The following is a 20,589-nucleotide window of genomic DNA, read 5'->3' on the forward strand; positions in this document are numbered from 1 at the left end:
GAGGTGTTCAAAAGACATGTAGATGTGGCAGTTAGGGACATGGCTTAGTGGTGGACTTGGCAGTGCTGGCGTAATGGTTGGACTCGATGATCTTAAGGGTCTTTTCCAACCTAAGCGATTCTAGGATTCTTTCTCTCCAACCAGGCTTGCCCCTTGGCAGTCAGCATTTCAAGGGCTAACTAAGGGAGATCTCTCCCGAGGCTATGCACTCTACTTCCGTGGGCAGCACTCCTCCCGACACCCGCGCCTGTTCGCCCGCCGTCGCCGCAAGCCGACAGAGCCATCGGGCCGCGCACACGCCGCCCCAGCCGCCGTGAGAGGCGCAGCCCCCGGGCGGCGGGCCGTGGACACTCGGTGAGCGAAGTAAGCGGCACCGGGCATCCCGGTGCTTCCCAGTGACAAGCCCAAAACCCGTACACGGAGAAGTTTCCCGTCCCGGCGCTGGCAGGGGCGCTTCTCCCACACGGCCACGGCAAGCCGGTACCTCCGGCACCGCGGCTCTCCCCTCCAAACCAGGTGCCGATGAGGTTATCCCCACCCCGGGAGCTGCCCGCACCCGGGGCGCAACCCGCGCCGCAGCAGCGCACCCCTACCTCGGGGGGCAGCGGGAGGACACTGCAGCCAAACGCCGCTGCCCCCCCTCCCCGTATTGCCCCCCCTCTCCGGGGCAGGGCTCCCCCTTTCCACTTTTTCCCGCACCCCCCCCCCCCGCCCCGCAGCCGGTTCTCCCCCCCCCCCGCGGCGCCCCACGCGCGCCGCCGCCCGCCGCCGCCGCCTCCCCGCGAGGCGCCCCGGCGCGGGTGTTTGCTCAGGGCCGGGAGCGCGGCACGCGCCGGGCGCACGCACTTGCGACAACAAACCCGCGAGGGGCGGCGGGGCGGGGGAGCGGGCACCAGGAGAAAGGAGCGGGGGGGGGTGGAGTGGGGGGGGATGTGTGCGGGGGGGAGGCGGGGCTGTGCGGCGGCCAGCGCGTGTGCGACGGGGGCCGCGGGGAGGGGGGGGTCCGTGTGTGTGCGTTTGTGTGTGTGTGTCGTGGTCCGCCTCCCCCCCCCCCCGCAATGAAAAGGCGGCCGGTAAAGCCGGGGAGCGTGGAAGGCGCAAGGTGCAGTGTGTGTCTGTGTGTGTGTGTGAGAGCGCGGGGGGGCGGCGGGGGGAGAGTGCCTGCGTGTGTGTGTGTGTGTGTGTGTGTGTATGTATGTATATGGGGGGGGCGAGCCCCGTCCGCCCCTTATAAGAGACACAATCCCCAGCCACTTTTTTGCAAAAGGGGCTTTGCAAAGCAGGCTGCGCACACGCGAGCGACACGAGCCTCCCCGCGGCCGCCGCACGGAGGGCGAGAGGGAGGGGGGCGGGCAGAGCCATCCCCGCCCGGCTCCGCCGCCCGCTCCCGCCGGCCGCCGCTGCCCCTTCCCCCGCCGCCTGTTTTATTTTATTTATTTTTTTAAAGCGGACACCGCAAATAATTCCTTTTCTTCCTCTCTTTGAATTTTTCCCGGCGGCAGGCGCACGGGGACCGGCCGCCGCTCGGTTGCCCCCGCGCCCATGGCCAGCGGCAGCCCCGCCAGGATGGCCAGCGGCGCCGGGCAGCCGCCCTTCCTGCAGCCGGCCTGCTTTTTCGCCGCGGCGGTGGCCGCGGCCGCCGCCGCCTCCGCCGCCCCGCCGGGGCCGCCCCCGGGGGCACCGCCGCCGCCGCCGCAGCTGAGCCCGGCGGGCGGGCAGCCGTCGCCGGGCGGGAAGCCGTCGGCGCCGCGGGCCGCCAAGCGGCAGCGCTCGGCCTCGCCGGAGCTGATGCGCTGCAAGCGGCGGCTCAACTTCAGCGGGTTCGGGTACAGCCTGCCGCAGCAGCAGCCGGCGGCCGTGGCGCGGCGCAACGAGCGGGAGCGCAACCGGGTAAAGCTGGTGAACCTGGGCTTCGCCACCCTGCGGGAGCACGTCCCCAACGGCGCCGCCAACAAGAAGATGAGCAAAGTGGAGACACTCCGCTCCGCCGTCGAGTACATCCGCGCCCTGCAGCAGCTGCTCGACGAGCACGACGCCGTCAGCGCCGCCTTCCAGGCCGGCGTCCTCTCTCCCACCATCTCGCCCAGCTACTCCCACGACATGAACTCCATGGCGGGCTCCCCCGTCTCCTCCTACTCCTCCGACGAGGGCTCCTACGACCCGCTCAGCCCCGAGGAGCAGGAGCTGCTCGACTTCACCAGCTGGTTCTGAAACGTGGCAGGTGGGTCCGCGCCCGCGGAGGAACGGGGGAGGCCGGGGGAACAGGGGGGACACGGGGGGATATGGGACGTGCACCTGCCGGGCGGGGTGGGGGGTGTCCGGTACTTACGAGCAGCTCCGGCAGCCTGGCGCTGCGCTGGTCCCGGCGCGGCTCTGACCTCCTCTCTCTTTTGTTGTTACAGGACAGTTGCAAAAGGGAAAAAACCCCAATATGTATCACACAGAGAAAGACAGAAATCCACCCAGAGAAAGAACCTGTTGCATTTCCCTCTCCCCCGCCGTCGGAGGGCGGTGCGGGCACGTCTCTCGCTCGGCGGGCGGGCACAGTTGGGTCGGGGCGGCCGCCCTGCCCCGGTCCCGGGGCACCGGCCGGGCTTTGCCATGGACTGCGCCTCGGCGGAGCGGGGGTCCCGCGGGGGAGCCAGGCGGCGGGGACGGTCGCTGCGCTCCTCGGCCGGCGGAGGAGCTCTGCCTCCCCCTCGAAGGGAAGGTACCCCCCTTCCGCACCCCGCCGCGGCCCTGCAGAGACCGGCGCTCCTCACTCTGTGGACAAAGTTAGTTCCCCAGTGTTTGTGGAGGTGTTGAAATTAAGCTATGCTGTACTCAAAGAAGCCCTGTGCCCCCTCTTCCCCGCTTCTCTCCTTCCCCTCGCTCCGAGCTTTCCCTCTCGTTTCCATCATAGAATGCTTCCAATCTTTTTTTTTCTTCTTTTTTTTTTTTTTTGGTGAATTTTTTTATTATAAGAAAATCTATTTGTATCTATCCTAACCCGTTTGGGGATATATTAAGCTATTTTTGTACATAAGAGAGAGAGAGATTTATAGAGGTTTTGTACAAATGGTTTAAAATGTGTATATCTTGATACTTTTTTTAATATGTAATGCTTATTACCTCTTCATGTTTAGACTTGTAGTCGACGTTACCTTACAACTGGCATTTTTTGTATGTGGTTTTGTAAAGGACTTGGATTTCCTCCAGATGTACTTTAGCACCAACGTGTCTTACTTTATAGAAACTTTGTTAATGTATTAATAATGTTATTAAACAATGTTCAAAGTGAACAAAGTTTATGCAGCTATTGTCCAAACGCAAAATGGTAGCCATTTGTTTGTATATGCTGCCTTTGGGAAAAAAAAAAAATACACAAACAGACGACCCCTATGCCACTGCCTTTTCTTACTGTTTTATTACAAACTGACAAAGGTCCTGTATAACCCTGTTTTATACAAACTAGTTTCGTAATAAAACTTTTTTTAATCAAAAAGATCGGCTGCCTGCTGCATGCAATTTTTATTTATTTCTTTCTGCCATTGACAACGATGAATGTAAGGACAAAACGTTCAATGATGTTGTGCTGGAGCTAAGTTGCGTATGAAGTGCTTGTATCTGATGGATGTAACATACCTATATATATCTTTATCTCTATATAAATATGCAAAGATCCAGCGGTATCACCATTGTTTTCTTGCCCTTCTGTGTTGCTAATGCCGTACCCAAAGCAAAAGGCGAGGAGGTCATTAATGATTGCATTGTCCCTCCTGAAATCACTGCACATTAAAGAATTCCATCCCCCCCAAAAGCCCAGGTCCCAAAAAAAGAGGGCGCTCCATCCCGCATTTCTGCAGAGTGACCCCGTCCTCCGCGGTTTGGACCCCACGGGGCAGAAGAACACGGGGGGGAAGGAAGGCACACGGGAGGGAGGAAGGCACAAGGGCCACCGCGGTGCCTCGGCAAAGAGAGCGGCCGGGTAAATAAACCCGTCGGGGGATGGGGGGGGGGGGGGGGGGGGGGGGGGAAGACGGGAAGCGAGAGGCGAAGTGGAAAGAAATGAAATAAATAAATAAAGTAGTAGAACTGGGTGGCAGCTTAGAGACACTGGTCTTTCTAAGCTTGTTATTCTACCCAAATAGCGTGATCTGCCTGTAAAAGTACCCAATTACCAAGACTCAAAAAAGAAATTAGACTCTCCCCCCCCTTTCTTCCCCCCCCCCCCTTTTTTTTTTTTTTGGCTAGCCTGCTTGTTGTCAGTTAGCAAGGACGTGACCAGAATTCGCCTTCTCCTTTTCGCCTGGCTCCTGCATCACTTGCAAATTCAGTTTGCGTGCACCAAGCCAAGCGGAAAGCAAAGCGCAAAATGCATCTTAAAAAAAAGGAGAGAGAAAAAACCCCAACAAAGAGCGGGGAGAACCAGCGTGTTGTACAGAGTTAAAAAACCCCAGCCCGCTCCGCTCCAAATGTGCTGTCGGGTTGCGACTGATGCGCTATTTCTAAAAAGAAAAACAGGAGGGAAAAACTTCTTTGGAGCACCCAGGGATTTTCCCAGTGTGTACGTACTTGCAACTATATGTGTGCACACACACATAAGCAGCCGTGGACATACATACGTGTGCATATCAGTGCACAGGTCCTTTCTGCTTTGCTTTAAAAATAGACACACGTTTGCCTCTTCGCCTCCTCCGCCCGCGCCCTGAAATGATCAAATGATCAATATGTGATTTAATGGGGGGGTAAGGGGGTGGGGGGGAAGCGGGACACACACAGGGGACGGGACACGCTAGGGTCACGAAATCCCTCATTATTTCAGCAGCACAAACACTCATTGTTTTAACCGCTAGTGGAACTAATGTTTAGTTATGAAAATAATAACCGTTATATGCCTCCGTCCGCTCTCCCTTTTACAGCATCTCCCTTTTTTATTTACCCACTTTTGCAAGTGCGCAGATAAGGTATGCAAAAAAAAGTGCAGCCAGTAATTTATAGCTATGAATATAACATTAGGATAATGTTTCATTCTGTTACAAAGGCGAAATTTCTCTTCCTTGTGTAGACAGGTGTTCTTTTTTGCTCACTACTGAATAGTAAATATCCAGACTCATTAAACTAAAGGCAAAGTTACGCTGTTGTTCGCTACAATGTATAAGGCAGGCTCAGAAATTCACCACCTCCTCCCTCCCTTTTCCCCTCAGCCCCCTCCCGAAAGAAAGAAAGAAAGAAAACACACACACACAGACACACACACACACAATTTTCCTGAAGATAGGGAAAGGGCAAAGCAGGATTGGGGTAAATCTCATTACATCTGCTCTAATCGCTTAGCAACACAAAGCCTTTTCTTGTATGAGCGCGGAGAGCCTTTCAGCGCGCCCTGACAGACAGTATTCAGTCAGCATTAGTAAACTCCATAAATCAGGGACTTCTTTGGGCGCAGGATAAGTTTTAGAGCTACTCAGGGCTGAGGGAGGAAGGCGGGACAAGCGGGAGGGGGGTGCAGATGGAGGTTACTGGGCCACTGGATTTATTAATTTATTTACCTATCTATGTATTTATCGTAATGCTGGAAAAGCGTCCCATTAACAAACGCCTCTTCCCCAGTGTCCGTGTCCCCCCCTCCAGCCCCCAAATCAAGACCCTCGGGCAGCGACGGGGAAGCACTGCTAGACCGCCACCGCGGCCGCGGAGGTGAGCAGCGCTGCCCGCCCCAACCCAAATCCCCCTCCGCGAAGTCCGAGCCCGCAGAGCCGGGGAGCAGCGCCAGGGGGACCGTTCCCTTGGCGCGAGGTTTTCCCCTCGCCCCCCATCCCCGCTCCTGCCGCTGCCCCTTCCCCACAGGACCCTCCGATGACCAAACTTCTTTTCGGGGAGTGGGACTAGCGCCGGCCCCGCGGGGCCTCCGCTCACCCCCCTGCCTCCGCACTCAGGTGAGAGCGGCGGGGGCAGCCCCCCGCCCCTGCTCGGGTACCCCGGAGATCATCCCCGGAGAGAGGCGCCCAGCCCCGCAACACGGGGTTTACCCCTGCTTAAAAACTTTTTTCCTCTCTATTTCCTTTATTTTGATTTTTATTAAGATTTTATTCGCGTTTTGCGTCCCCCCTCCTTTCCCCTTTTTTCCCCGCCCTCCCGCGGCGCAGGTCCTGCCTTTTGTGTGCGGGCTCCCGGGGGCACCGGGAGGTTGCTGCGGGGGGGCCGGGCAGGCAGCGGGCAGCGCTGCCCCCGCGCGTGTCACGCCTCAGCCTTTATCCCGGTGGCGGCGGCGCGGCGGGGGCCCGCGGGGCTGGGGGGCGGTGTGAGCCTCGCTCCGCCCCGCTCCGCGCCCGCGCTTCCCTCCGCACCGGGGCGGGCAGCATGCGAGGAGAGCGGGCACCTGCCCAAGGCGAGGCGGCGCGGCCACGGCCGGGGGATGAGCGCAGCCCCGTAATGCAGCGCCTGTTACTCAGTGTATTCAGGGATTAGCGCGCCTCGAAGTGTAGGGGGAACTCTGGGTCTCCCTTCCTGAAAAGGAGTGCAGGGAGAAGCCCCCCACTCCACACCCCTCCGGCCGCCACCCCGGTCCATCCCGGCGCACAGCAACTTCTTGCTCTCAAGCCAGCTCGGTTTTAGCGTGTCAGCCCGCACAATGCAGGGCTAATTCCTGCTGCAAAAGGCAAGTGGTGAGGAATCAATCGCAGGCTTTATGCAATCAAAAGGGATGATGGGTTTGGGGTTGGGATTTTTCTTTTTTTTTTTTTTAAAGTTCCCTGCCCCGGACTGAATTTCTCCTGCTCCTCACTCCCGTCCTATTAATAATCCCATGCAGGCGATTGCAGACCGAGGTAAAGCTATCATTTGTATGCGCCTGAAGATTAATTTCCCCCATGTACCAACTCAACGGCATAGTTATCTCTTTAACAGGGAAAACAGTTTGGCTCCATTGTCGGGTTGCCAAGACCGCCTTTTGAGAAAGGGAGCCCGGCTAGCCTCTGATCAAACTCAAAGGTTAGTTAAAAGACAAAAACAGCTGAAAATCTTCATGAATAATGCTGTTTCCCCGAGCCCAGTGTAGTGCAAGCGCACATTTCAATGCCAGAGCATTTTGTTATGCTGCTCGCCTAAGTCAGAATTTCACAGAAAAGGCAGAGAAGAAAAGCTCCAACAATTAGAGGAGGCCTGTCAGAAAACATTAACGCCTTCCTCGCCCAGCCTGTCAAGCGTGCTGGAAATAAAAAACTGGCATAGCGAATCGCACCTCCACCCTCCCGAGCTGCGGGAGGGGAGAGGGAGGGGGGTTAGGGATGGAGAAGTAGAGAGAGAGAGACAAATGGACAGGCCCAGGCAGTTAACAGTCCCTCTCGGCTTCGCAGTTCACCCAAGAGCTGGAAAAAAGAAGGGAAAAGGACCTGCAGCTGGATGTTGTCTCTTGATACTCATCCACCTCTTTCATGCTCCTGGATTATATTTTCTCTCAGGACCATCACACGCACTCACACTGTCTCTCTGCATCTTCAGCCCTTTCCTGCGTTGGTCCTGCAAAGCACACCTGAGGTGCGCAGTGAACCAGCAGCATGGCAGATCTGTTACCACCCTTTGCTTTCTGCTCCCTCCAAAGTCCCACTTCTAAGTTTCTGTGTCTGTGGCTACGCACATGCCTGAACCCAGGACACGTGGCTGACCTGCAGCTAGGCTGAAGCACCTCACGTCAGAGGAACTGTGCCCAAGTATAGCACCGGAGCTATCTTGCTCTTTAGATTGTTGTAGGAAAACTCATTTCAAATGTACATCTTTAACTACTTGGACCCATTACCCACATGCTCGAGTCTTTTTCCCTAGTGAAATACCTACTGTCAAGGACACCAAACTGTTTAAAGTCTCTCTTGCACTACCTGTAAGTGAACATCTTGGCTTCGACTTTTCCTGGCCAAAGCACATTTTTTTCCAAAGCATTTAAATTACAAGAGAGCTCTGCTCTTTCTCTTACTGTAAGCAAAACCTCACTTAACCACTTAACCATCACTTAAATCCTTCTCTTTCTTTTCTTTATTTTTTTCCCTTGTTGCCTTTGTTGTCCCATTGCAAATACATGTATATATTAATATCTGGTAAGGACCCAATTAGTACTTCCATAGCCAGCCTTTTGCCGGGGGGGAGGGAAGAGCAGGGGAGAATACTGCTGTGTCTTATAGTATTCAATTGTCTGTTGAAAAAATAAAATTCCAGCAAACTATGAAGTGATTGAAGAAAAGGAGTATATCCAACCTTCATCTGAGGTGTTCTAGTGTGAAAAGGGACATGGTGACACAGCTCAGAACAGCTCAGACAGCATGTAAAAGAAAGACAAGACAGGCTTTGCCATTGGTTAGAGAGCTGTGTGATTCCTACATGTCCTACGTGGAAGGAGCTCTGGCCTGGGGGACGGGATCCCCAGCCCTCCATCCCACAAACACCCTGGAGCAGCACAGCGTAGCCAGGCAATATGTTGCTCGCTGTCCCCTTCAGAGGAGGCAGGCATTTACTGCAGCTCTTGAGTGTGGTGTGTCCCAAGAAGGATGTAAGCAGAGCAAGACCCCCACTGAGCACTGGTCCTTACATTGGCTCTGATACAAGCAACTGGTAGGAGAGGGGAAGAGTTTCATGAGGTCCCTTTTCTCCCTCTGTCTGGCTATCTGGTAGTTACTGTACTAGTTGCAGAGGGAGAGGTTGGGTAAATATGCAGGGAAGGGCAGCTAAGGGAAAGCTGCTTTTAGTGAGAAGGCATTGATCTTGGACTGAAGCTATCTAGATTCATTGCTGGCTATGATTTAGTCCTGTCTCAATCTGTTTTAGTCTGAGATCCACAAATGCTAAACAGAGACCATGAGTAGTTCCTCACAGGTGCCTGGGGATACGCAGCGCTGGGAGAAGGTGAGAAAGCTGGCAAGACAGAGAAGGTTGCTGACCCAGGCTCTGCTCTTGTGCAAAGTGCTGTGGGAAAAGCCAGTAGCTTGCCTTACTTTTCTGGGGGACAAACAATCCATTTTTCCCTTTATCCCACTTTGAGTGGGATTCAATCCTGTTTGTGCTCTTCATCTACCACCCCAGAAAGGGATAGTTATGTATTTTCCCCAGAAGAGCTTCACTTCCCCTAAAACATCAGAGCAAACATCTGGTTGTTGTCCTATATGTTATGGAAGTTGCTTGGGAGCAAAATTCCTTTGAAAATGCCACCCACCAGGCTGTATGTTTCAACCCTCTCTTAGACCCTGTAACAACTGCAGCAGTCAAGTTGCCCAGGTTCTCTGCTGGTGGCTCTTACTTTGCAGCAACATATTGGTTTCTTGTTTTCTGCTTTTATAAACTCCCAATAGTACTGGGGAAGGAAAGGTAAAAATCACAAATACCCCTATAACCAGCTCCAGTGGTACAACCTGGGCCTTTGCGATACAGGTGGGGATTGTCTTCTGAAATGGAGCCCAAATCCACTTCCTCCAATTTCACAGAAGCAGATTAGGGAAAGAGTGCGTGTTCCCCTTTTGGGATGGGGTCCTCCTCCCTGTCCCCCCAGCCACACCACTCTCTTGCTCGCTTTCCCCTCCTGCTGCTGGTTGGAGCTGTGAGCTACTTCAATTCGCACTTGCTGTACTGGCAGGGCTATATTACTCTGGAAGAGGAAAGGAAAAGCCCCATATTAGTAAAGTGTGAAATGCAGTTTTGACTGAAAAGGGAAGCCATTTCGACAGGATTAGACCGTGACAGTGCAGATTAAAACCCTGCCATATGGCCTAAGATAGGCTTGCTTTTACTTTCAGGTAACAGTGCATTGCTAATTAAGTAGTGATGACATTTCTAAATGAAAAAAAGAAAAAAAACATAAAAAAGCCACCTGTATGTGAAATAAAGACAGTCAAGAGAAGGGAAGACATTAATCGGAGCTAATAATACTGGAAAGCAGCCCTCTTTTATTGTTGCGGTTGGCTTTGAATGGGAGAGGGAATTTGTTTAATTTGTTATTGAGTAAACAATAATTCATGTGTGTGCTTGGAGAGGTGAAGACGGTGCTTCTGAAAGGCGTGCGACTGACAGTGAGGGAGAGCAAAGTCCAGCATCGCATCTGGACAAACCTGGAGCGGGCAGTATCATAGAGGAGTTCCCCGCGGTGCTTTGCCAAGGGCCTGCAAGAGGGTAATGGAGGGTTTCCCTATGCAAGGCAGGATGCCAGCCTACCTGCTTAAGTGTTGGTTATATTTAAGCACGTGCTTCATTGTACTGGAGATCTTCACTTTTGTGTCTCTGCGGGTATACCATAGAATGATGGTATAACCAGTCCACACAAAACTTACAGTCCTTCCTACAGCCACTGCTGTGTCACTGTGGGACAGCAACAGCTTCAAGACAATAAATGGTATGATATCAGACTGTTGGTCTACAAGCAAAGGGTCACTGGTAATTAATAACAACCCCTTGAGCCTTTCAGGTGAAAGATGTTCTTCAAAGACCCGAGACTTTTACTTGAAGCTTCTAAGCAATGTCTGCATTTATTCCTCCATGCCATACAAACTGCATTTGGAGCTGCTGACCCAAAAGGCTGAAGAACAGGCAGCAAAATGGGACACATTTTGCTTCATTCTCTTTTAATTTTAAAGAGAAACCACATTTTAGGTTACTGTAATGCCAGCTGTGGACCCTGACCTAGAAAGGGCACTAACAGTGCCATATCCTGTAAAATTGAAGGTACCACTCCCCCCCAAAAAGAAGCACAACTTTATCTCTTCCATCTCTCACTGGCTGTGTTGCCACTCAGATGCACACCAGTATTTCACGTGGTTCTTACAGATTTTTGCATGCTCAATGCTTTGAAGTTGGAATTGAGCATCCAGGTAAAGCTCTAGACAGATGTATGTCCATGGATGAGCCTGGCAGCACTTTACACTTTCTGCTCTCAAATTTTTGCTTCTTTCTCCTCCACCTGTTTGACCTCCTGCTTCTCATATCAGGGGCTGTGGCAGCTTGAGAATTACACTGTGAAACAGCTTCCAGGGTAAGCACCATTTGCAAATGTCTTTATGGAGGCACTCCCACATCCCTCACCAGCATGGTACATCAAGAACAAGTGTGGGGTGGAAGAAGACCAGCAAACCAAGGAGAAAGCACAGACATAACTTTCAGAAGCATCTCACTGCAAATACTACCCACCTGAATCCCAAATTCCCCTGGGCTTTACCAAAGGTTTGGTTTCTGCCTTTTAGGGATCTGCTGGTGAGAATGGTGGTCAACTTCTCCTGCCTCTGAGGCCAGCAAGCCAAGGAGATGGGTAAAAATGTTGGCAATTGCTCCCACCTGTGCAGAAAGGGGGATGGTATGGACCTGCAGTGTGACAGGAGGCAGCACAAGATGCTATGGCAGAAAGTCACAGTAATCATGAAAGGAAAAGAGGCTCCCTACCAAACCAACATGCCATGTACTGCTGGGCAGGACATCAGCACAGAGCAGGGTTGCTGATGAGCAGAAAGGGAGCATATAGAAAGAGCAATGCTGGGCTGACACCCCTGAGATCCAGGCAGAGCCAGCCCCAGGAGATGATCCTATAGCAGCAAGCAGCACCCCAGGGCTGCCAAGGCTCCCTCTCCTCATGGTCACGCATATGCCAGAAGAGAGATGTGTTTGTGCAAGTGACTTGTAGAGGAGGCTGGCAGGAGTGTGAGACAAGCACAGGAGGGTGATGGCTTTATCGTCCACTCACCTCCCTGGTGTCTTTCTGAATGCAGATGTATTTTCACCTATAACATTCCATGGCAATCACCGTGAAGGGTTTATGATGTAAAGACAAACAGAAATAAAATAGCTGCTGGCAGAAGCAGCAAGCAAACCTCCTTCTCTTCTCCCCTGCTCCAAAGTTTCTGCCAGAAGACCACTGTGGCTACAGGGGCAGGTGATGAGAACAATGACAGGTCCATGAGTGGCACTCTGCTCAGACTGGGCTGTCCCTTGGCTTCTCTGCATGGCCAAATCCCATCTTCTTGGCACATCACTTTTAGTTACTGCTACTCCTTGCTCTCTGTGTGGGGAACTCCTACTGACCAATGGAGCATTTATAAATAGAACAATGTTTAATTAACACAACAGTAGGACAGACTTGTTGAAATACTTCCCAGACAGCAGGCAAGAGCCCTGACAAGGAGACTATTATTGGAATTTTAATGAATCCTTCCAGAGTGGGACTGCTTCCATACACCTACATTGCAATGACTAATTTTGTTTGAGAAAATTATATTGGTAAATGATGCAGAGTGACAATAATGTCGGGGACCAGTGAACTGAATAAAGTCACTGGGTGACTATGTGAAATACTGCCTACAGGACAGAGCAGAGTGCTTACTAAATGCAGCGCAGTCATGGGTCCAAGTGCCCAAAAGCCCACGTCAGACCCAGCTACAAATGTAGTTTGCATAAGGCAGGCAAAGAAGCAATTAAATAACCCAAACAAGGATCTAGCTGTGCCAGATGCCACCACAGCATGAAAAGAAGCAAGGACTGCACAGCGACTTCTGTGAGACACGACCAGGAGCATGTGCCTTATTAACACGGCTGTTAAATGCATGCCTGCTAGTGCTGCTGCTGTAATTGAGACAACACACACATATACTTGCCATCTCCCTATCTAAAAAAACAGGAAATTAAAATTGGCTACCTCAGTGATGGGGCCTGTGCGAGGTTCCCACCTACCATACAACAGCCCTGTTCTGCTAACAGGGATGTGTGAAATGTGAATCAAGAGGCACTGAAAGGACAAGATTTACAATGTCAGTGCACTCCCTTGAGTCCACCTCCTCCAAGCTCTGTAAAGTACTCTTTATCCTCTATCAGAGACACTGTACACCATCGGTAAGCCAGTGGCTGTAAGCAGTGAGTACTAATAAGCTCAGAAGTTCAGAAACAGCCTCTTATCCTTCAAGATCTTAAGCAATGAAACTGCCAGGAAGACAGTCTGCAATGACAAATGGATTATTCTTGAATTTGCCAGTTTAGCTGTCCACTGCTGTACTGTATGGACAGTAGCCAACAAGGGACGCTCCTGCAGACCCTGCTCTTCTGATTTCATCATCGTTATACATCTGAGAATCTAGATACTAACAGGCAGATTCAAGATATACATTACCAAGCCACGGAGCCTGGGGCCAATTTTCTTCTCTAGTTTTGCCATTTTCTCTCCCTTACTGGCATGTGCCATTTTTTTTTAGCTGGTGTATAGTGAATAAAGTGCACATTGATTATTAAAATATGTTGCACTGCACTCCAAAAAAAAGATGCTGTAAGGTTAGCTTTGCATGGAAGCATGTGCTAGGATACTAATATTCTAATTTGACTAATAGTCAAATACAGGTTTTGGTACCTTATTTCGCACATTCAGAAGCAAAATCCTCTCTGATTTAGTGGGCTAGACAATGACATACATATTGCTGACAGAGAAAGCCAACAAATTATTGCTAAAAACTTCAGTAACACATAAGGATTTCACTGATCTGGAGTGAAACTTTGCAAAATGGTTGCCATAAGCCTTGGTTTGCTGAGGAAAAAAGGTACGCCAGGAGAGAATATGTCCTTTCTACTGCTACAGATGCTGCTGCACTTGGAGGTGCAGGTTGTGAAAACATTGATTATTTTTATCCACATGCATCTGTTTCCTGTTGAATTCTTCCTTTTGCATAATGTGGAGTCTTGCCTGTCAGATTAACACAGTGCTTCATGCCCAAACAAAAGTGCTGGCCCCCGACAAATCCATCTACAGCACACCTAGCTCCATCGGTCGGCATATTATAAAAGGTAATGAGCTTGATACTCCCCTCAGCTCCAGCTGCTGTAGCAGTGTGTAATGAGCCCTGCTCTATGGACTCCGGCTCTCACACTAAAACGCCATTGAGAAGTGAGACAGCATGCCACTGAATTTAATTTACTGCTTTGCATCAGCTGGCCCCAGATGATGGAAGGTCATCTAGATGGAGGGTCAAGTGGTATAAACAGCTCCAAATCTCCCTTCTGCCCAAGGGCTCAGAGCTGGTAAGCCCCATAGCAAGCAGGCACAGACCTGGCAGGGGCACGTTGGCTGAGCAGGCTCCACAGGCAAGATTCCTTCGGAGCATCTGCTCTCCCAGATGAGGAACCCCTCCCATTGACTGTACCCCATCAGCATTTTCACAGTAATTTAGAGAAAACCCAGTGCAAGTGGCCAGGTTCCTCAGAGGAGTTAGTCTGCCATTGTAGGTACTTCTCTTCTGGTGGAGTAAATTTCCTACCTCCATAACAACTCATCACACTGTATTTTGTAAGGTGTCAAGGATTTTTAGATCACAAAGTACCATCATTCTGTTTCAAGAAAAAAAAGCTGGAGGGAGGGTTTGAGCAGTCCAGAAAGGGCAAGTGCCAGAGGTTGAAGTGAAAAAATAAGAAAAAGTGGTGATACTTTTTGAATAAGAAAAATGTGGTGATACCACGTTCAGTGACATACAGCTCAAGGACATGCAGAGCCAAAGGCAGTGACATTGTATTTAATTACTTCCAGGGACTTTTTTCTGCCATGGGCTTGTACAAATATGTTGTAAGTGGCACTAGCTTTGGCTGCATTTAAAACTAAGCCAAATCAATGAGAAATCTTAAAAGATTCGTTTGTTATAATCAACCTAAGGGCCAGACCTGCCTCTGCTGACCACTGAGCCATCCTGTGCTCCAGGGGAGGGGAGCTCTTTCCTATTGGGAAGATGGGTAATGTTGTTTAAGGATGTTCCAGTCTTAAACCCAGAGATGTGAATGTCCAGCAAGAAACAGTACGGCCAGATCCAGGCCTCTGAAATATGGAAAGCTGCTAGTGGGGATGGGGGTCTGGGGCACGATGTGCTCCAGGCAATTTCTGCAGCTGCTCTTCAAAGACACAATCATTGAATCCAATGAGACCACCTGAGGAGCAGGAAGCCTTCTTGAGAGAGTAACACAGGCAGAATGAGACCCCCAGGGAGTGAAATATGGGTCTTTAAAAATCTACCTCACCGCATGGAAGGGGTTTTGTAGCACAGTGCATGTGCTTGGCTCAGTGCAGCCCATACGTGTGCATGTTCCTTCCCTGCTTACAGCACACCAGGGGGTTCGTGCAGGCCAAAGACACATGTGTGGCGTGGCAGGAGCCCAAAGACAAAGCTGCACAGCTACACCCATGTGGGCAGGCTGTGCACAAAGCCAGGTCTCATCGCTTTTCCTGCATACTGGCACTGCATGGACTGAGCGTGGGTTTATGCCCCAAATGTTTCTCTGTCTTCAGATATTGCCACCTCCTCCAGCATGGACAAAGACCTGTTTGGGAGGCTGCGCTCCTTTTCTGCAGGGATGACAGGTGGGAACTGAGGTCTGATATAAATATAGCCTGATCTGAAGTGGGTTGTGCATGGGATCTCGTCTAATTTTCCACCCTGAAAAAAACAATTTTACTTTGTATGAAACTTTCTCTGAAGAGAATGAGCTCAATTAAGAAAACCACAACAACACAACTTTTAAAAAATACCATCCTTATTGTCCGTGTGGGTTTTGGGTGGGCTGTGGAAATTGATTTACGAGTCAACCACTTTTCTCTTTTCTTACCATCTCTCGCTTGAGTGGTTTGTAGGCCTTGGCCCTTTCTTTCACTCAAGGAGAATAAGGTTGTCTATGGAAGAGGTCAGCATTTCAAATTGGTGGAGTTCAACTGCACAAATGACATAGAACTGACAAGAAAAGACAGGGGGTTTGGAGGTCATAGACTGCATAGGTCCTGGTTAGGGTTTTCGCTTTGTGATGGGACCTGGCACCAAAATGAATTAAATAACAGGCTTAAGGACTATTGAGGGAGGGCTGAATGCAAATCAAAGATAAGTAGAAGTTTTCTTTCCTAAAAGGGGAATAATTTTTTTCCTTACCTCCCCCTTTCCATATCTGCACAGGCAAGGTCTGCATGTTAAACATGATTTAGCAGGCATTATTCTGGAGCCTTTTCATCAGGTTTCTGCAGTGATTGCCTATCTTGGCCTATGATTAATGATCTGCTGTGCAATTTGGAGGCTATAATGACTCAACAATCCACACACAAACTATATAGTCGCATTCCTTTTGCAGATTTGCCAAGCTGTTACCAAGGGGCCCACAACCAAGCAGGATTGTTAGAGAGATAGCTAAACATTTCTGCAAATGCCATTCTGTCCTTATCTTGCTGAGAAGTACGTTGGGCAGCAGGCTCATTTACAAAATTCAAAGCCTAGATTTCAGAGGTTCCTTAAAAAAGGAAAAAAATCTGGACTGAAATAATCATTAAAAAGGCTGGTAAGAAAAGATCCTGGTATATGGCCTCTCAGTGATTATACAGACAAAATACTTTCTTTGTTTCCAAATTTTGAATCTGATTAATTGAGGCCTAATGCTATTAATGCAGTTTGACAAAGAAAAGTTAATCTTTGGAAACCTTTGTCACAAATGAAATCTGAAAATCTAAGCAGATTTTGAAGCAAACATTTTGTCTTTATTTCAGTTTCTATACAGGTATAGGTTATGATGATTTATTTGTAGGTTTCAATTGGATCTGTATCTGGGTAAAAACTGTCTGTAGAATAACTGCTCTATAAAGTTCTTTTGTTCAAAACATGGATCCTTATGAGAGTCATTTTGGAAAATCCATAGTTCCAGTTTGTGAGGTTGTTTTCAATAAAAGTAAATGCAAACTGGAAAAGCAAGGACAGAACAAGAGATGAAATCTGTCTTTCAGAAGGGCATCATTTATCTTATGAAAAATAATTACAGAATAATCTATACATGTTTCTGTTTCTATTATTAATTGTAAGATGCAGCCCAAATAATTCAGTCATAACTGGAAGAATTCTGGTATTAGTTCATTGCAGTCACATTCACTTTAATGATTCACCCAATCTTAGTTTCCTTTTTGTCTGGCTTGAGGGGACGGGAACTGGAAGGGCATATCGCAGATCCATCGTGTACATATTATTATTATTATTATCATTATCATCATTATCATCATGGGAATGCATGCAAGCTTTAAACAAGGATGGAGCTCCAGTGTGCTAACATTGAACCCTCACAATAATATTATATCCTCATGATGAAAGGTATCTCTTAGTCCTGTACATAATGCACAGACACCGTGATTTTAGAAAGCCTTCATGGTTCCAGATTTAAGTTCAACTGTAAGTGCTTCTCTCTACATTCAGGCTTAAGCAAATATATCACACCTTAGTCTATGTCCAGAGTGAAGACTGAAATGTCTCCAAGCCACTTGGGAAAAAAGCCTTTCTTTGATCCCACTGTAGGCAACAGCAACCTCCCCTGCTCTGGCTTCAGAGCCCAACATGTTAGAAAGCACCTGTTTAAAGGAACATTTTTAATACTAGAGACAAATAGGAAGCATACAATAAGTAACTGGAAGGCTCAGAGCTGTCACGGTTTCCTGCTGATGGGGAGGAAAGAGTAACAAACCTCTGTCTACGAACACACTCAAGCAAAGCAGCATTTCCCCTCCCCTCTCTGTACAGGGGCTTTCACCCTTGTGCCAACCCACAGTGATGTGCTATAGAGGTCTTACTGGTCTGTAGGTTTTTAAGTAATCTCTGCCTCAAGTACATACATAAATAAATAAAATCAGCTGTGAGCACACTGCTGTACAGCCATGATAGTGCTGCTGTGTGTTTAAATCTATTAATCTATGAATAGTGGTGTAGCTGACACTGCCTTCAGGGCAAAGGGATGGACTAGATCAGGGTCAACAACTTTTCAGTGGTGCTCTGGTAGCCTGTGGTTATCATCCCCAAAGCAGAGGTTATGCAGGACAATCAGAGCTTGTCATTAGCTGAAGATACTGCCTCTCAGAGAGACAAATACCTGCTGCTGCAGTGGGATTATCAGCCTGTGTGAAACAACCACTCCTCCTGACACAGAGAGTGAAGCGAAGAAAACAGTGTGGATCTCTTAAACCTCTCTGGTTTCACTTTCAGGATGCCATGGCCTCTAGCTCCCAACCTTGCCTGTGCCTCTGAAAATCAGCACCTGTCCTCTCAGGTGGATGGTGTCTCCAAATCTGTTTGGGACTCTATTTCTTTGTTTCATGAAAGTCATGAAACAGAAAAAGTACGCACTTTCCACACAACAAAAAAAGGTCTAGAGCAGGTCTGTTCAGAGGAAATATTTTGTCTGGGAGCTCACAGGTGATTCTGAAAAGGATGAGGAAGTCAGCAATCAATGAATGCTAATTTAAAAGCATCTTCAGTTGCTTTCTGTGTGAGTGGAGTTTGCTTGGCACCTCCTCATCCACATGGAAAGTAACTTGCATGGGAGCAAGGTAAGGCATCAGACCTCTACCACCCTCTGTGGGAAACTTGGCACTGAGGGGAACACAGAGTCTCCCCAACAGCTATGTCCTTGGCTTTTCTACTGGAACCAGCTGTTTCAAATGTGGGTCATGTTTTCTGTGAGACAGCCAACTGCCTGCTAGGCAGTGTGATGAGGTCAATCCTCATTCACACTGGTCATCACCTCTCAGCTCCTTGTGTTTAGTGACCTCAGCTTGAACTGCTGCTTAAAGGTGAACTGGACTGAGATTTTCAAGGGTCATGAGTGAATCTGAAGATGACGGTGTCTGGATATGCAAGAGAGAACATTTCAGGAGTTTCACTTTCTTGAAGGAAGTTTTCAATGCTTTCGACAACCAAGCTCCTTCAAGGTTTCTCTCCCTGAACGCTCAGAATTACTGGTGAGTTTTTGAAAAGCTCTTTCTCAACTTTTGTCATGCTCCCAGTTATCCAAGTGAGCTAGCTTCATGCTTGACACAAACCAGGTACATCTACAAATTGAACTGGAATATGGGCAAGATGATGAGTTGTCTGTCAGGTTTCTTAGTAAACCACCTTCGATCCAGCCAGACTGGAAGCCTGCTAGAGCCAGGTCCTTTGAAGTATTTTGACATTTTCCTTTCAGATTCAGAAAAGGCACAAACAGGATCATGTGGCAGAGAAGGGGAAGTTATTTAAACAATTTCAACCTTAAGAAAGGTTCAGCTGAGGTGTGGCTCAAATATTACCATGCATTATTGTCAGGGACAGGGCAAGCTTTCTTTTCTCTGATTTCTCATCCCAAGGCATTTCATACACTGTAAGCTCCCAGATGATGTTTGTACGCCTATGTTTGTGTGGACTGCTCAGTGTGCAACAACCATATGGTTGAACAATGAAGAAAAATACAGAGAAAAATAGTCATTTTCTTTGAAACTGGGTGATTTGGCAGTATGAAAGAGACAGAAACTATGGTTAGATGGACATGTCATAGTAAGGTCACAATTGGTTTGCATACATATTAAATATAACTGCTAGACACAGTTTACTTTCCAATCACAGAATCATAGAATGGTTTGAGTTGGAAGGAACCTTAAAGATCACCCAGTTCCACGCCCCCTGCCATGGGCAGGGACACCTGCCACTAGACCAGGTTGCTCCAAGCCCCATCCAACCTGGCCTTGAACACTGCCAGGGATGGGGAAGCCACAGCTTCTCTGGGCAACTATTCCAGTGTCTCACCACCCTCACAGGAAAGAATTTCTCCTTAATGTCTAACCTAAATCTCCTCTCTTTCAGTTTAAAGCCATTCCCCCTTGTCCTATCACTACATGCCCTTGTAAAAAGTCCTTCTCCGGATTTCTTGTAGGGCCCCTTTAGGTATTAGAAGACTATTATAAGGTCTCCCCTGAGCCTTCTCCATGCTGAACAAGCCCAACTCAATGACTTGCACATGATCACAGGAAGAACAAGAGTCACTCCAGCTTCATTCTTGGCAACTTTTTCTAGTCCAGGTGTTCTAGGAGGAAAGACTCTGTCCTTTAGTGATGTCTCAGAGCTCCTGGAGGGCCAGAGTTCAAGTGCTGGATTCAAGACTTAAGGAAGTTAAAGATTCTTACACATGGCTGCAAGGCACATACTAATGTGTTTTGGAATCTGAGATTGACTTAAGCCAGGCCTCTCCTTTGATGAAAAAGGAAGTGAGTTTAGGTAAAAGTATTGTAGCTGCAAGAATGTGGACAAGTGTGTAATTTTCCACAGGCAGTGAGAAAAAGATGGATTTCACCAGAAGCTGAAAAATCTGCCCCAGAATCATCCAGAATTACTTCAAGCACTGACATATATATCAATGACTGTTTGCCAAACTAATGCAAAATAGTGAGTATCTGAGCTAGTAGATCATGTCTTTAAAACAAGTGTAACAAACAATCATGCTGGCTGTTGGCAAACAGTGGCTGACAGTTGCAATCACCATTTTCATGGGTTATTTTGGAAGTTACAAGTATACAATTTGAGATAGGCAAACAGGGATGATCACAGCTCTTTCTAAGGAAGCCTGTTCATGGAAAAGCAGCTTGCCCAGAGTTGTATCTTGTTCCTCACTTTTCACTTGGGAACTATAAATTTTGCCCAGCTTACAGAATCACTTTTAGGATGCATGTTAGCCAGTTGCAAAGACAGGAGCTAGAAGTTTATCCTTGTAAATAAATAGAAAGTATTGAGGGATCAGTCCTTCTTTAGGGAATCTTTCCCCCCCCCCCCCATGCCTTTTTAGTTATTTGAGCTCCTT

General features: G+C 48.9%; 1 protein-coding gene across 1 annotated transcript; it reads left to right on the top strand.

Annotated features, from left to right (window-relative positions):
* Window positions 1-1,074: 1,074 nt before the first annotated feature.
* On the top strand, window positions 1,075-3,665 carry ASCL1 (achaete-scute family bHLH transcription factor 1). The gene is made up of 2 exons (XM_030480556.1): window positions 1,075-2,221; window positions 2,403-3,665. Exon 1 carries the CDS (start codon window positions 1,543-1,545, stop codon window positions 2,209-2,211), a length of 669 nt encoding a protein of 222 aa, XP_030336416.1. The 5' UTR covers window positions 1,075-1,542; the 3' UTR covers window positions 2,212-2,221; window positions 2,403-3,665.
* The last annotated feature ends 16,924 nt before the right edge of the window (window positions 3,666-20,589 follow it).

This window comes from Strigops habroptila, chromosome 3 (assembly GCF_004027225.2).
Source record: "Strigops habroptila isolate Jane chromosome 3, bStrHab1.2.pri, whole genome shotgun sequence".
Classification (NCBI taxonomy): domain Eukaryota; kingdom Metazoa; phylum Chordata; class Aves; order Psittaciformes; family Psittacidae; genus Strigops; species Strigops habroptila.